Raw genomic sequence first — 17817 nt, forward strand, 5'->3', positions numbered from 1 at the left:
TTTTATAGTGTTGAACTCCTTCTCCTAGTATATATATGTATATGTTCAGTCTATACTGAAGCTTTACCAGCTTGTATTTGTTTATATATCTGCTATATTGCTCTAAAGTGAATTAGATACAGAGAATGGCAGAAGAAAAGCAAAACTGAATGTTTGGGAAACAAGCAACTCATTGCCTCAATTTTGTATACACCCATATTTAACTTAACAAGAAATGTCTACAGAAATTCTCAATGAAATCCTGAAAAACCTCTCAGTGATGAGGAACGAAAACACATAATGGGGAATCTGTTGAAGTGCTGCAGTCTAAAGTCAGACATTAAATTATCATGGACAACTGGGCCACAACCCTGTCCATTACCAACTCAACCACAGCTCCCAAATGTTCTCCAGATCACCCAGATTATTCAAGGAAAAAATATTTGCCAACTTATATCAAGTTTTGAAATCAGCACTTGTTGCAAGTCCAGCAGGAAACATAACACTGGCAAAAAAGGAGAGTGGGGAATATTCCAAATTTGAGCCTGATAGAAAACAAGTATCACACTTAAAGCAGGATGTAAAGAGCACCTTGGTAAAACCAGAACTTACACAGTATTTCCTAATGCTGAGGACAGAGATTTAGGAAATCCTGTGTCCAAGGTTATCACATATGGAGACAATCTCTTTCTTTTCTTCTTTCTTTTCAATATTAACAATTTAATGCGCATTATAAGGTGAAGTGACAAAAAAATTAGAGCAAATCCTGAATTAGGGGAGCTGCTTCTAATGGGATTTCAAATCTGATAACATGCAAATATGCTGGTTTCATTTCTTAAATATGAAATATATTCTCAAGATTAGGTGATATTGGAAAGAAGAAATTATCTTTGGCTGATGTAAATCAGTAAAGAGTTACAGGAGTGGAAGGAGCTCAAACCCCTTGAAAATTAGCTCTCCCCTTCTCTCTCTCAAGCATAAGACACGAAACGAAAGGTGACATTTCAACATTTAGACCATAATTTAGAAACAGTTTTCTTACTTAAAACAAATTGGAGCAACAAGGGGCAGACTGGCTAAGAGGAGACTCAGCAGCTCTTCTAAGCATCTGAGATAAGTGGGAAACTCGCTTACTTGAAGGCAGTCTGCTCCTCATTTCTGTCTACCTGGGAATTTCCAGGCTTCTACAAGCTTTGAAACAGGAGACGTTCAGAAACAAAATTTAAAGTTTATATGAAGGGTATAGGGTTGCTGGCCCTAATAGTGGAAATCCACAGAACAAATTTTCTGCATCACAGCACCGCATCCCTTTGTCGTGTGTGTGCTGTTGCTGTGTCTGAGCCCCAGATTTTCAAAGTGAAAAGTGACTTGAGGGAAACCAGAAGGACAATCTCACATTTCAAGTTCACAGAACTGAAATTCCATTGTTTTGTTTTCCAAGGAGGTGGGACAATCCCTGAAACTCTTGGTGGAGAGTTTCCCTGGAGCTGTTATTTTTAAAAGACACCAAACCTGTAATCATCCTTCTCCTCAAAGCTCTTGGACAATGCTCAGCAGCAAACACAAGACTCCATGTGGGTTTTCCAAGCAAGTGTGCCATCTCAACTCATCCAACCAGCTTACCTTTTCATGTTTGTGCTTCTCCTTTTCTTTCTCTTTCTTTTCTCTTTCTTTCCTCTCCTTTTCCTTCTCCTTCTTCTCCTTTTCTTTGTCCTTCTCCCTTTCTTTCTTTTTCTTCTTCTCTTTTTTGTCTTTCTTCTTCTCTTTTGGTTTCTCTTTGTCCTCAAACAGTTTTTCAGGAAGCATTGGAGACAAGGAAGGTAACATGCCAGGAAGCCTCATGGCAGATGGTGTGCTGAACAAGGGCACAGACATTTCTTTGGGAGGTAACACAAGAGGTGCTGATGGCACTTTTATCTTATCTTCCTTACCCTTATCTTTGAGTTTCTCTTTGTCTTTTTTATCCTTGTCTTTTTTGCCTTTCTCTTTCTCTTTCTTTTTATCTTTATGTTTTTCTCTCTCTTTTTTGGTATTGCCATCTTTCAACTTTACTTTTGTGTCAGCATCCTCAAAGTCCTTTAGTTTGAATTTATAGGGATCAAGATCATCCTCTTTGAGTAGTTCCTTCCACTGAAACTTTGCTTCCTTGTTTCCTTCCTTGTCCTTCTCCTTTTCCTTGTTCTTTTCCTTCTCCTTATTTTTCTCCTTGTTCTTCTCTTTATCTTTTTCCTTTTGTTTTTCTTTCTTCTTCATTTTTGTTTTCAGCTCCTTTTTCAATTTCTTTTTCACTTCTGTTGACGAAGCCAACTTGGTTTTCTCTTCATAGACTTTGAGAAGAGGTTCTGGAGTTGGTGGTGAAGCAGAAGGAGAGGAGAAGTAAGTGAAGTTGGTCGGTGGATTAGAAGGTGTCCCCATGTTTGCCTTCCGAATGACCTCATCAATTGAGTCATCCATAGTCCATGAAATGTCTGAACTTGAAGTCCCACCTGAGGCAGGTATTGGAGTTGCTCCTGCCTTATTTGCATTATTGGCAGAAACAGAAGGTTTAGGAGTTGTAGTCTCTGAAATAGAAAGTCTTTTAGGGCTGGTAAAAATTTCCCCTTCTGATTCAGAACCAGAGGAAAACTCGAAGGGATCCGGTTCTCGTTCTGCACATGCACGAGCAATCACAGCATCGATTGAATCATCAATGGTCTTGTCCATTACTGGTGCTTTCTTCACCTGGTTGTCAATATTTGGTTTGGCAACAGGCTCGGGTGGTGTCTGTACTTGCTTTATTTGAATGTTTTCCTTTCCTATCTTGTCACTCAATGCAGCCAGAGGGGTTCTACTTGGTGTTTCAGGCTTCACAGGTGGTTGCGGAACATGAGCAGGAACCTTTGGACTTTTCGGACTTTTTGGGCTTTTGGCGCGACCTGGTGACTTTTTCTCTTTGGATCCAGTTTTTGGTGAACGTATGGGACTTCCAGCTACCACTGGTGAGGGTGTAGTTTTAGGAGATTTTGTCTTCTGTCCTGGAGAACTTGTTTTGGACTTTGTTTTGGGTACGAACGGCTTTGTCTCTAAAGTTTTGGGGGTTGGCACTTGGGATTTTGCAATGGGAGCCAACATTGGTGGTTCTGGTGAAGGAGGGGCTAAGTCTGTGCTGTCCTGAGCATGAACTGGAGAAAGCATTGGTGGTACCTTTTGAGTATTTATTGAGCTAAGCGGCTCACGTGGTTCCAGAGTTACATCCAAGTTGTCCCCTTTGGAAACAGACAGTTTTGGCCGTTTCACAGGCGGGAATTCCTCGGCATCAGGACTTTCTAATGGTCTCTTGCTCAAGTAGTTCTCATCATTAATTGCCTCATCCTCTTCCATATCTCCTTCTTCTTCCAGTGGGACCTGCATGGCCTCTGCAGATGTACCTCCATCGGTAGGCACCTGTTCCTCTTCCTCTTCTGTAACAAGAACATTTTAAATTAGGACAATTAAAATGTGTTTTACAGAAGCAAACAAGCATCAGAGCAAAAGTTCATGTGCATCTCAGCCCATAAGAGATAACTGACCAGCTAAGAGCTTCTTACTGGTCTGTTTGGAAGAAACATGTGGCATCTCCTGTCTCACATCAACCACCACTGGAAGTGGCATGTGTCCTCATGGCAGTGTAAAATCAAATCAATGAGCCTAGGTAGAGCTCACCGATGGTGGCAGAGCTCGTGGAGCAGGTCCAAAGGGTCAGTTCTACCCAAAAATGCCATTATTATGTCATTATATTCATTTTTAAAAGAAGGGAAAGAGGCTGAAACATTTTTTGCTGTAACACAGCTGGACTGCAAAGATCAAAGTAAAATTAACTAGAACTGTCTGCCTTGACTATGTATTTCACAGTTTTGACTGCAGTATAACTACTAGGAAAATTTCTTCCTAAACTTAGTTTGTTTTTCCTGAAACAGCACAGTCTGAAGGTTAAAGCAGAGGACTAAGCCCCATTCAACCTGCCAGGTTCATCTCCGATATCATCTTAAGAACTGCTGCACAAGGACATTATCTGTTATGACTGTGTGGGAACACCCCAGCATTGTGTGTGTGCCTTGGTTTGGATCAGGAACCTGCCTTTGAAATGCATTTCCCCATCATCCCCCTTACTCTTGTTTTGTTTGCATCATGGAGCAATCCTGGAGTGCATTTGCTGGCTTTCTGCAGCAGTCAAACCAAGATGAAAGAGGAATACACTTAACATACTCCACAGCCAGTGAGATTTTGGGCTGTGAGACCAAAAACCAGCTTGTGAAAACAAGATAAACCCCAAACCTGCACAGTCTGGATACCAGGCAGCAAGTGGTCCAAGCCAGTGTGGACAACACCTGTGTGATTGCTCACTTTTTTTTCCTTAATAGCAATTGTTTTCTTTTTCCTACATATAACAGCATCCTCAGGCCCACACGTGACATTGTAGTGCAGAGAAACGAGAAAATTCACTTGAGATCTCCCAGAAAATCCACAACAGGTTTAAGAAGAGAACCTCTGATCTCCCCAACCACAGCCAAGCACTTTATCCTCTTGGATACACTTGCTCACTTTCAAAATGGAATTACCCAAGCAGGAAAAAGGATTCTTAGTCTGGAGTAAGAATGTCTACACAGGCATTAACCTGACATTTATATTTGCAGTAATTACATCATTACACCTGTGCTGGTTAACATTCCTGCACAGACAACCTCACTTCACTTTACTCCACATCTCTGTTTACCCACCTGCAAAAACTCATGACTTGTTTAGCAGGGTTTTTGAGGAAAGCTATCAAGTACCCAGAGATTCTCACAAGAAATATACAGTAAAAAACATTCATTAGGACCGTGGCTAAAACCCAACTTCTTAATAAGCAGGTGGCTTTAAAGAAGCAAACACCAAGAAACTTGAAACATTCCAGTAACACTGTTTAAAGCTCTGTAAGGCAGCATCTTTCTGAAATATCTCTTTTCAAGGAGTTTATTTTCAGGTTTTCTGTGCTGGTGTTTCTCTACTGTAATGTGTCAATGCTCTGATTTAGGAGAGTTGAGTCAAGAGCCCTGGGCTGCAGCACAAATCTTGCCAGCATCACAAATTAAGTAAAATGAGCTAGCAAGTCTGGCTTTCGCCAGGGCCCAGAGGATTTACAGCAGCCAGCCCAGAGAAGAGACTTTGCCTGAGGATAAAGCCTTAGCCTTCCGTGAAAAACAGAAATGTTAGGGAGTTAGGTTTTGCCTGGCTGGGCACTGACATTAAATTTTTTAAACTGCAAAGTTAGAGTATAACTGAGAAATCACTGTGGACTGAACCTGCACCTGCTATGGGGGGAAAATATCTGCTTCCCCATCATGGAAGTAATTTCAATCTCTGTTTAAGCTGCTGCAGGAATCAGCTGCCTTCACCTGCTCAGAGGTGTTTTGGGGATGAAGAATCAGCATCCATCAGATGTCACACAGCGCTGGTTGCTACCGAGCAGTTCCCTCCCAACCCCATTCCACCCAGCTCACCACTGAGAGTTTGCTTTCATTTAAAATTTAGAGGGATAAAATTTAAAACAAACACCATATTTTAAAATGGGGATTTAGACAAATCTTCTGCCTCAGCCACAAGAAAAAAACGCAGCCAGATTCAAATATTAGGAAAGACAGAGTTTGATCATGCAGACTTTAGAGATGGCAACATATACCATTTTAATAGGAAAACCATGGGGATAAAAAGAGTCAATGCAGTGGAAGAGAAACTGCTGCAATAAACAGTAAAAAAATTACATTTACTAGAAAAATCTGAACATTTATTTGCTACAGATTTCTGCCTGGTGTCCATTTTAACGGCCCTTCTGGTACACTGTGTCTCACGGAAGGGCACTGAAATATTTCATATTTTTATAACTTCTTCCCATCCCAAGGTGCTTCTCATGTTTTACCTACTCAGGATTGTAGAATACCAGCAGCTGCTGGATCAAAGGCAAAAAAACAATTTCAGAGGAGGTTTAGAGAACAGGGACAGGAGTTTTGTACAATAAAAAAAGAGCAATGCTTATTTTTTTTCTAATAAGGCCAAGTAAAGTTTGCAGCGGGCCCACGAAGTTTCTGTGATCTTGTGTGGAGGTGCCAGGGAAGGGCAGGAAAGGTTAAAGTGCAGTTTGTAGAGGTGAGAGTAGAAATTGGGGTGTCTTGGCTCCAGCTTTCATGCACATTCCTGCAAGCCACAAAGACAACTTAGTAAGGAAGCAGAAGCATTACCATCCCTTTTATATGGACTTGGATTCCCCAAAACATCTGGAAAAAATTGCCTGGGTCAGTCCTGAACAATCCAGGGACTAAGGAAGTTCACGAGCACTTAACTACTGACACACATTCACCACTTTTCAGACATGCTCAGATGACAATCTGGAATCCTATCGTGGTCAAATGAAATCCAAATTTCTCTTGGAATGAGGCCACGGTCTGATCTTCAGCAAGGACTGGTTTTCTGCCAGGCAGCAGCTTTCAAACCTGAGCCACTGCAGCTGTGGCCGTGGCAGAAAACAATGAAGCACTTTTTTGGGGGGGGGGAGTTTAATTAGAGAAAGTGAAATTTCTATCTTGGGTCAAGACCTACGGCTCTTTTTCCTCCCAAAGGATTCACACCACAGCAGGAACCAAATATGGGAAAACATCAGGTTTGGAGCGTGCTCTGCCTGACTTGGTGATGAGCAGCCACTTTGACACCTTTGCCCATCTCATTCCCTACCCGGCACTTCTGGGCACACCACTCCTTGTGCACAGGATTGCTTTTTAACTCTCTTCACTGCCATTTCTCCCCTATCTCTGCCACTTTATTAATGATCCAACCCCCGTTAGCATCTATAGGTCAAGTGGATATCACCTCGGCCATCTGCCCTCATAACTCTCTGCTGTAATGAAAGGAGACTAGAGCTGTTTGGGAGGTTTCTCAAGATAACAGATACATTTTTTTTGGGTTGTTGGAGAAGTCAGTGCTGGATCAATATTAATGCTCACATTACTAAAGCCATAGAGAGCAATTGTTTATGATGCCAGCCTGCCCCATGTGCAGAGCCTGGGCTCAGATGATGCACGAGTTGCAGGAGAGATGAGTTCAGCACTGGATTTGTCTGTCACTGAAATAAAACAAGCTGAGAGCTGTTAGCATGCTGCTCATGAGGAATCTGTTTATTAAGACAGCATTTCTTACTTGAGAATACTAGGACAAGCCAGTGAAGTGGTGGAATCACCATCCCTGGAAATGTCCAGAAAATGTGCAGATGTGGCACTTGGGAACATGGTTTACTGGTGGCCTTGGTTGGCAGTGCTGGGTTAATGGCTGGACTCGAGGAGCTTACAGGGCTTTTACAAGTTAAGTGAATCTGTTGGTAACAACATCATTCATATCTATGTAAAAGGCAAGTTCACTTTCATAAAAAGATGATTTTGAAGATAATGGAGGAAGGAATCCACTCCTGTCTTGACATGGGTCTGCAGTGTGATTTTGGGCAGGTCACACACCACATCCTGCTGCCTTCCCATCTGACAAACAATGATAATTCCATCTCACAAAGGTGCTGTAAAAGCTGAACTTGGTAAATATGTAGCTCCTTGAGGTTCTGGACAGAAAGCATTAGAATTCCAAATGCAAACAGTGGGGATCTGTCACCACTTCAAATGCGGGAAAATTTCTTAAGCTGAACAGTTCAGGCAAGAAACTGAAACTCCTGCAGGTTTTTTAAGGAAAAACCACTAAAGAAGCTCAAACTCAGTTTCTTGGTACATCATGTTCCTGCAGCACAGCAGGGACCCCAAAACGAAAGGCTTATTGAATTTATACCTGCTTAATTTGGCCACAGCTCAGTTTCAGGACAGCAATACTCAACACTTCAGTAATGAACTTCGAAATTCTCAATGATAGAGGCTCTATTTATCCCTAAAACTGACACAAGGACACAAAGGAACAGAAATTCTGCCCTTATTGCAGAAAAAGAAGTGCAATCACCTGGAGCACACTATCACGCTCCCCTGGCTGCCTCATCAGAGGAGGCAGCACACATTGCTCTTACAACAACATGTCAGATGACAGTGAAGGCAGGAAAAACACATGCAAAACTCATCTGATTGAGGACAAAGGTGCCTGTGTATGGGCTTTCTTCAGGCAAGAAAACTTATTATATATAAATACATCTGTAAAATTAGAATTGTCATCATCTTGGTCATTACCAGGCTTTTTACTTGGCAGCTTCAGAGACAGCACTATAAGCACTCAGAGGTAGATGGTCTCCTAGAGAACGTGGCACAGACTGGGACAGACCACACTCTGCTCAGCTCCTGGCCCTGACAAAAATTTACCCTGTCTTTTCGCTGGTATTTAATTTAAGCAAAGTTCCAATCTCTCCTCTGAAAACCGGATTAATATTTTGCAATGTCACAGAGTAGTGACATGATAAAACCATCTGGATAAGACATGCAGAATGAAGAATAAACCAGTATTCCTTAGCTACAAGATGAAGCAGAATCAGACATGCTGGCCTAAAGCTGGACACCACTTGTTGAAGAAAGAATAGTAACAGCAGCTCATACCTCCAGTACTACATTTAATATATTAAATGCACAAACCTCTGGGAGGTAACAGTTCCTGTGGAAGCAAACTACTGTTATTGAAATATGCAAGATTCTGGCATTTAGTGTTTGATGTTAACTGTAGTACAGCAGATAAAAAGTATCAGCTATCAGAGCAAACCCATTAAGGACACAATTCTCAAAGAGCAGATGTTTCCATGTAACCCATATATGACTATTTTCAACAATTACATTTCCTTCATAATCCTTTTCTTTTTAAAGAGAACTTGAATATTTTGTTTTCTAACAGAATGCAAAGTGGCCAAATAAGATCTGTCAGGAGATCATGGAATTCTTTCACACATAGTTCTGTTCATATCAGGCCTCTTTGCTCCTCTGCACTGCATGGTACCACGTGCTTATGTTTGGAAGTTGGAAGCATCAGGGTTTTTAAGGAAACTTAGGACTCAGGAAAGGAAGTAATGTGGAAGGGCCTGCACTGAAATCTTCAACTCATCTTTCTTTCCAAGCATATGCTCATTAGGAGCACATGAATATAGAGCTGATAGTTTTACCCACAGCCAGCCCAACCTCTCAAATGCAAGGAAGGAACAGATTGTTCCCACCCAACATATGAAGCTTTTTAGTGATAAGTAAAAATAGAAAAAACATCCTGCAGACTTCCAGGATATTTTTCTATTGTCTAGTTAAATCATGGGATGAAGCCAAACATAATTTTTTGGAAATTTTAAGTCATTAACTCAAGAGCTTACATCCCTATGATATCCTAATAAGCAAGGACTTTTGACTTCTGTCAAAAGTGAAGTTCTTTTCTTATGCCAGGCTATGTTTTATCTCTTTTACTTGTAATAACAATGGCCTTTTCCCAAAACAAACAGAAAATGTGCTTGTAGTCCATAAAGGAAATTAATGGAAGAAGGACAAAATTCAATCCTGATATCCTACAGGCCAATATCCTGATACCCTAATGCAAAATGAACATACCTGCAATACATTTGGAGCTTAAAATATGGATATTTATATGGATATTTGTGCATATGTTATGTCTGTATATTTGTAATTTCTCCGCCTTATGAAAACAACTGTTCACTGATGTGACCTGTTTACCAAACAGGTGATAAAACCAACAGATTTCTCTTTTCCTGTATAAAGACCAACCAAACCCCGATATTTTCCAGTTGGGACTTCCTATGGGAAGACAGCTGGAGGGAGAGCACCATCAAGGAGCTCATCTTCCACATGTCTCAAATTTCTCCATGGACATTGCCAGCAAGGATGAGAACAGGGCATTGATAGTTTGCCAGAAACAAACCACAGCTCCTAAAGCTTTTGTTCTACATCACCTTGTTGCTTTAAAAGGAGACAGTCCAAACCTTGCATCTGTCCTGGTTCAAGCATTTGTGGTGGATGATGGAGAACTAATTGAGGCTAAAATAAGCAACATTATCTGCTAATTTGAGCTCAAATCACCAATCTGGTCTGTCGTGCTATTACTCAAAGTTTTGGAGTAGAATGAGCCACAGGAAAGTCCAGCAGCTCCTTTCTTGCCCCTCCTCCATAGAGCAGTGACTAAACAGGCTAAAACTCACATGAAAATACATCTGGGAGTGGAAATAAAAAACAAAAGAGAAATTAGTTTAGTGTCCAGATGACAAAGTAAAAACCCACCTCAGAATCACACAAACCTAAGGGGGAAAAGTGGGAAAGGAGAGGAAAGAGGTGCTGAGCATCACTCTGGGCATCCCATCTTGGCTTAGGGTATAATGTGAGACTTTGGCTTCCAGTGCTGCTTTAGGACACTGGATAAAATGAGAATAGCACTTTCAAACACTTACCTAGTGTCTGTCCTATTCTAATATTTTTAAAATATGCAATTTTATGAAGCCAAATTACACAGGATTCTTAAAATGACACAGCCAGATCCCTACTGAAGACAGAAAAACAGTGTTGGCAGATCATTATCTGCTACACTCTCACCATCTCTGTCTGAGCTGACAAAATATTAGGCCTGAATTTGTGCTGCTACAGCAAGCAAAAATGTGTTTCTGTCTAAATACAAGCTTTTAACAGTGGCTCAACAGTTTTTGTAGATCACACACATACACATGAATGCACAGCAGTGCTGGGCTAATGTGCCTGGAGCTGTTAGGCAGCTTTGGGTGGAGAGTAGGAACAACTCCAGAACCATCTCTAGGAAGTGATGGAGTGAGAATATGTGCGAGGACCAGCCTGCTCTCTGTCAGCCTTGCTCAGTCACTTTGGTGTCTCTCTGAATTACCCATGATTGAGTCTCTCCCCTGAAATCTGCAGAGCACAGTGTGATGTGAAAACCACCACTGTTGGATCAAAACACAGAGCCAGGGACAGAAAACCTGTAGAACAAAATTTTGATTGATGTCCATGTTTTTTATTTCACTTTTTCCTCCCTCTGGGGTGTACCATCCTTAACAGAATGGGGAACTCATCCCAAAGCACACGAGCAGGTATTTGGGTTTTCTTTTTAAAGGCACATTTTTGACTTCTAAAAAATAAAATTATTAGCAAAGACAAGGTAATTAGGCAATGACAATTCATAGAGTACACCCAATCAATAACAGAGTACATTAGCAAGACTGACAGAGGTGTGAAGCCGATACGTTATAAATGGCTCTATACTGACCTGTAAAAATGCAGCGTTTCCCTAACATTTGGCACAATAAAAAACTAAAATGCTATATAAGCAAGCCAACCTGAAATGACACCTAGTATTATAAATGGCCTAATCTATATGTTAATACTGTTGTATCACATAACTGCAGCAAGACTAAGATAACAATATGACTTTGGGGTTTCTATGGCTACATCCTGGGCTAACGTGCCTGAAAGGGCTTGCTGCTGACACCACACAAGCTTTCTGAGTGCTTCTCTTTGGTTATTTATGATATGATTTATGATAACGACAACATCTCCTATTTTCTCCCCTCGTCAGATACAATAAATTGCCATCGTTAATCACCGTTCTTGCTTCAGCTATGATTACAATAGTATAATAGGGCCTAGCTATGGTAATACTGTGTATTAAGGTGTTTTTTACCCCCCTTTAAAGAAATATGCACAAGTAGATCTTTGTAGCTGATGTCAGTACCTGTAGTATTTTAATAATCTTCCCAGGAGTATTTCCAGATGAGAATTTCAGTTACAACTAAGATTCAGCACCGCTCCTCATGCAAAGATCAAATTTGTGATCTAAGACTGAAAATCCACATCGTATTATCAGTATCTAACAATTCTCAAATATAATATGAGGGGTTTATATGTATTTTTACTTGAGGAAAGGAAAGCAGACTGTCAGTCTTTTCACTTTGCACCTCTGTATCTAATCTTTCTGACTGAGCTTTCCAAACCGGCTTTTCAAGTATCATAAATCTTACTAAAAACAAAAACACTGAACCTATGTAAACATCTGGAAGGATTTTACAGTGTTTTTCCTTTTCTATATTATGGTCTTGTATAAGAAAATATACTGTTCTACCTTCAATAAAATCCTAGGTTAAAAATCCCCAGGCTTTTACAAATATTTTAGGAAGCAACTTTTGTACCTCCTGGCAGAGGAAAAGACTGGGTATTTATTGCATTGGGGTACCTGTACTTCTTCCATACTAATAATTTTTACCTGGCATTGCAGAATTTTAGTCCTCCACTACAAGTGCATTTGGATCCAGTATTGAGAAAATACAGTGACTAGTTAATCTTATTTAGCACCTGAGCTAAAGAACCCCAGAAGGTGTAGCTGCCCCATAAACAGCACATATTTCTTTCACTATAGTACTTCAGATCTCACTCTTTCTCCCCAAAAGTTCAAAACTTCAACCCAAAAAGCTTTGTTTTCTGTGTAACCCACTTGTGAGAGCAGAACTGTGGGTTAGGGCCCAGGTTCTAGAATTTAAGAGTCACATTTCTCATCCTCAGGAGTCCCAGAGACAGCAAGTAAGAGAAAGACATGATGGCACGATGAGGTATTTTGGACTGTGCTAATAAGCATATTTCTATTTATATTGCTGCTATAAATATCTAATGTGCCCTTCAGCCCAGAGATCATTAGTGACCCAACTCATTACTGGTTTTGTGGCAAAGCCAGCAGAGACAGGAGGGGAGAACGTGGCAATACTGATCAGCATAGGGAAGATGTTTGGCATGGAAGAAATGGGGATATGAAGACAGTGGTCTCCTATCAAATGATCAGCTCATCTCAAAGTTCAGAGGATAAACATGGACACCTTTGTGCCAGGTGTGGCACCAAATCCCTATGGAGAGAGAACTCTTCTGCCAGATGAGGTGTGGGATCAGCTAAAATTACCTGTGTCTGCCTGCAATTCACTTTACTCTTCAAAAAGAAACCTGGGCTACTTTGAGTCATAATTTGTTATATTCTTGTTCACATGATGGAGCTTCTGCAAAAATGCACTCCCGGAAGGAAGCTTTGGCTCAGCACAGCTTAAAGTCCATCATCACTCCAGTTATGCAGGACAAAGATGCAACTTTGCCGTCGTAGAAAGTGCTCTGAGTGCGTATATCACCTTCAAATAACTTTTTAGTTTAACAACTCATTTGGCCACTAATTGCCTTTCCTCTCCTCCTCCTCTTGTGCATCACTTGCAATTGCAAGAGCACGTTTGAATCCAAATGATAAGCTGCTCAGGGCAAGAAGCATATCTGTGTTTTTCAAAGTGCTTTGGTTACTTCTGGCACTACAAAAAACCCCCAAACAGATCACGTATTTCGAGAGTCTTCCATCCATCTTTTTGTATTCATTGGGTAGGAAAGGGAAACAAAGTATTTTCCCAGTAATGAAAAGAATATTTTATAAAAATAAGGAAGACTGGGGGAATGAGAAGTTTATTTTCAACAGATGAATTGAGAGGTATAAAAAAGTCAACCAGGTCCTGTGCTCTGGAATAAATTGAAAAAAGTCTGTCTACCCTGTTAGGTGAAACCCCAATCTGCAGTATCGATCCACAGTGGCACAAATTAAGAGAAGATACTGAAATTTAATTAAAAAATAAATAAAAAAGCCCTGCCATTGACTGGAAACTCTCACTAATGCAAACAGAACTACTACAGCTTTCAAGTAAAAAAAGAAGGCACATGTTCACCCTCTGTATTACTATATGCATGCACACCATACCCAGAAGGGTTTACCAAATATTCCAGCTCTTGGGAATGGGTCTATCCACTCATTTGTTTAAGGATACCAGCAGCAATTAGGAATGCTTTTGCTGTGCAGAGCAACGTGTTTATTCTCACAGTTGCTAACTCAGAAACAGGAATGCAGTTCTAGCTGACGACTCTGAACAGCATCCAAAGCCTTCAGGAAGATGTGCTGACCACGCACATCCCGGGATTGCAGCGCTCTGAATTGGCACTGGTGTGTCCCGGTACATGTATGGAAGTCCGCATTTGCTGGGATGAATTCTGAGCTACAATACGAACCCCATAACAAATACAATCTTCTTGATCTAGCAGAGAAGGAAATCACTGATGATAAGGTTTTAATAAAGCTTGACAAGCCTCAAAATTAAATTTGCTGGGAAGGGTTCACCCCCGAAACAGATACTTTCAGGCGGCCTTCACGAAAGAAGCCAAAGAGAGACTTAAAGAGAGGAAAATGTTTACTTTAAGAGGTTTTCTTCTTACAGCTACAAATCCAATTAGTGACTCTCTTTGTCCTCCAGCCTCTCTGCTTTATTCTGCACGGGAGCACATGTGTGTCCTGGCTCTCTCTGTAACCCTGCCCTGCAAAAGGTGCCCATAGGCAGAGAGAAAACTAATCAGGGCAGCGCAATCACCTATCCAGCAGCACTTCCCTGGCGGCACCGCACAGCCACGTGAAACCGGAGCGGACGGCCCGACGCCACGGTGGGTTCAAAATGCCTCTGTCAGCACCGCTGGGAAAACACTGCTCTGAGAGCACGGGGTGACTGTGCTGAGCAATAATTCTGTGGGCAGCTTCCCTCCCCGGCAACGAGCCCGATTCAGGAGGCTGGAGGAAAATTTAAACCGCATCCAATTTAAAACCTCTGCTTTTTTTTTTTTCTGGTGACCTTATAATTTTTCAGGGACAGCTGCTAAAATCTATGGCTTCTTTCTGTAGGACCCCATGGATCACAGCAACATCTTCAAATAAATCTCTCTTCCAAGGGAGCACAGAGGCTGAAAACAGAGCACTGGAGTCTGTTAGATGTTCTCACTGTACAAGAGCTTTTTGGGGTTATGTCCACAGAAGTTGTATCTGGAAAGACCTCGTGGTCTTTTGCAAAGCCACAGCCATGAAAAAATCCTACACTTCTGCAGTTGCTGCAAGACTTTGCAGGACCATTAAGCCAAGCAAAAAGCAGTGAAAATCATCAGAGAAAAATAATAAAAGAGAGATTATAAGAGTCCTGTAGGTACACTTGGGAGAGCTGGGTATGAAGGTGAAATGATTGTGATAACACTTCTCTCGGCATCACTTGCAATGGATGCAAAGAGAGGATCCTTTTATAAAAGAGTGATAGAACAAAGGGGAATGACTTCAAACTGACAAGAAAATAAGCTTAGATTGGATATTAGGAAGAAATTCTTTACTGTGAGGGTGGTGAAGCAGTGGCACAGCTTGCCCCATCCCTGGAAGTATCCAAGGCCAGGTTGGATGGGGCTTGGAGCACCCTGGGCTAGTGGAAGGTCTCCTTACCCATGGCAGGTGGTTGGAATAAGATGACCTTTAAGGTCCCTTCCAAACAAAACCCATTCTGTGATTCTATGATTTCTGTGGAAGCACTAAGCAAGTTTTAGAATATTTTCTCTGTTTAGAAACATTCCAACCCATTTTTACAATAAAAACTTGGAGCTTTGACAAGGACTTCAAGGCCCACATTGTGTCATGCTGCACTTTACACTCAACTCCCTCTTTATGCCTCAGCCTTCATTTGGATGCAAGGGCTGCCCCAGTGCTCCCAATGACCTTGGCAAAATTCTTAAAACAAAACAAAAACAAAACCAAAAAAACACACTAGAAAACCTTCAGGACCTCAGGCTCTAAAGCTATTTTAGAATTAGCTTTGAATAATTGTCCCACAATAGGAGTTTTCTTGATTAATTGCTTAAGATAAGGCCTCCTTTTCCTTGCTGGCCTCCAGTGACTCCCTCCACTTCCCATAATCACTTTTGTCTCAGTCTCCTGTTCACTGGGAACAACTAAGAGAAAAATCAGAGATACACCAACTCCATTACCTGAGGATTAGCCAGCAGATAACCCTATGTATTCCATTACTGACCATTATTTGAGTAATTATTCAATCAAGTTTAGGCCATGTGAAAGATGCACTAATTGTTTTGCAGAGCTTGCCCAAGCTGTTTATCTAAGTGATGCAACTTGTGTCCTTTAACAAAACAAAAATGATGCGCTGATTGCAAAGGAAAATGAGAAGTGGCTTTGTATTGAACTCTGTATCCTAATTAGGCTTAACTAGGAGTTAAGGATCTATTTTGATCAAGTTTCCCCACAAGCTGGATTGGGTATATACTTGATTACAGAAATTCTGCAGGATATTGCTTTTCCATCTGAATTATTTTAAAAAATGGTCCTCTGCCATTATTTTTCTAGCAGTTTATGAGATAAGCATCCTGAATATAGGGAAAGCAGGAGAAACAAACAAGCCAGCAATCAGCAGGCTTAATTTAAACAAGAAAACTTGTGCACACATCAGTACTAAACTCAAAGGGCTTGATACTCTGATTTAAACTGAATTAATGCCTTTTAGCTAAGTAATATTTTTCTTGGACACATGGGAGGAATGAAAAAAACCAAATGAAAACAAATTCAGTGAAGGAATTGGCTTCAGTAGGCAATTTTACATAACATTAACTTTCCACTCAGACGTAAAAAAAATAAAAATCCTTCATTTTAGAGTTGTCAGATTCCCATGTAACCTTCCCGTTTCATGGACCTCAGACTGGTTCACTACCAGGTGACTCCCTGCAGAGAGGGAACTGAAATTCTGAGGGACACCAGCTGATGATCTACAAAGACCCCAAAAAAGCCACAAACTAAAGGCATGTGGTCAAAGGGGATGTGAAACAAGCCAGACTGTGAATGGGCAGCAATTGGTTGCTAGTTTGTTTTTTTCCATCACATGATACTAAATCTTGCACGTTTTGGTCTCATTTAGGCAGAGTCTCTTCATACCTGAGTTCTTCCATCTCATACCTGTCACTGTAGCTACTGGGGCTTCATTTCTTATGTACATCTAGCAAAATAAAAAATGCCTCAGGATACTCTGAGATAACAAGCTGCTCAGATGTGACGTAGCTCAGCAGTTATTAAAAAGTAATTACACCTCTTTCTCATGAAGCACTCATTACTTTCAGAAGGGACTTAGATATCTAACTTTTAGATATACAACTTTTGCAGATCCTGTTTTAATATTCGTCTGTCAGATTAGAAACCAGGAATAGCCAAACAACCCCAGTTTGGTCACTAAATGACAGAATCCCTTGTTTAAAATGGTGAATTCACTGTCACCATGCCAAACCACGAGAATGTATCCATCTGGCACACTGAAGCCAAGATGAATTAGCTTACAATCTCCTGGGGTCTTCTGGGCTCTCATGTAATGCTTGAAAGGATTTGCGATGACCAACAGCTTGGGACACCAGGCACTGACAATTTAGACTTTTCCTAGAGGGCTTTTCCACGTTACCCCCCTTTGTGCATGTTCATCCCACAACACCCAGTGGCTGTACAACCACAGGGCAGATCAGGTCAGCGAGCTGAAAGGAAAGACAAATTCTCTCCTCCTTCCCTAAAAACGCCAACATTCAGCCTAACCAACTTGTTCACTCAAAGGAAAGGGGGAGAAAGGACTAGGCAGGGATGAGCACACCCTGCTCCTCCGAGTAGTGTCCCACAGCTGCAGCAGATAAACCTCACCCCAGCAGCCAGGACAGACAGGGGGATCAGCCCTCCTGACCTGAAAGAACACACAATGGAAACACAACATTAAGGTCAGCATATCACACTATAACTACGCATTTTCTCTTGCAATCTTTGTATTTTGTATTAGTAGTGTTATCAGTCACTTTAGGTGTGATGGGACTTCCTTTGTCTTCTCTTATGGGTAGATACAGACACTTGGGCCTCTTGCTGCAGATGGAGAAAGTTACAGAGAAGAGTTATTCAAATCTCTGATTTTGCAGTAGGGCAGATGATTCTTTTTCCAGCTGGGGCAGGAGATTTATTTATTTTTCTTGAATGGCATCT

The 17817-nt window shown here is 41.1% G+C and overlaps 1 protein-coding gene across 1 annotated transcript in view; it reads right to left on the minus strand.

Moving 5' to 3' along the window:
* The window catches only part of TAF3 (TATA-box binding protein associated factor 3), a 118071-nt gene that overhangs the window by 28166 nt on the left and 72088 nt on the right, over nucleotides 1-17817 (minus strand). Inside the window, exon 3 of the mRNA XM_071552847.1 lies at nucleotides 1603-3419. Within this exon, the coding sequence (XP_071408948.1) occupies nucleotides 1603-3419 (1817 nt within the window). The remainder of the gene's footprint in view (nucleotides 1-1602; nucleotides 3420-17817) is intronic.

The sequence above is a fragment of the Pithys albifrons genome, chromosome 3 (genome assembly GCF_047495875.1).
Source record: "Pithys albifrons albifrons isolate INPA30051 chromosome 3, PitAlb_v1, whole genome shotgun sequence".
NCBI classification, from domain to species: Eukaryota; Metazoa; Chordata; class Aves; order Passeriformes; family Thamnophilidae; genus Pithys; species Pithys albifrons.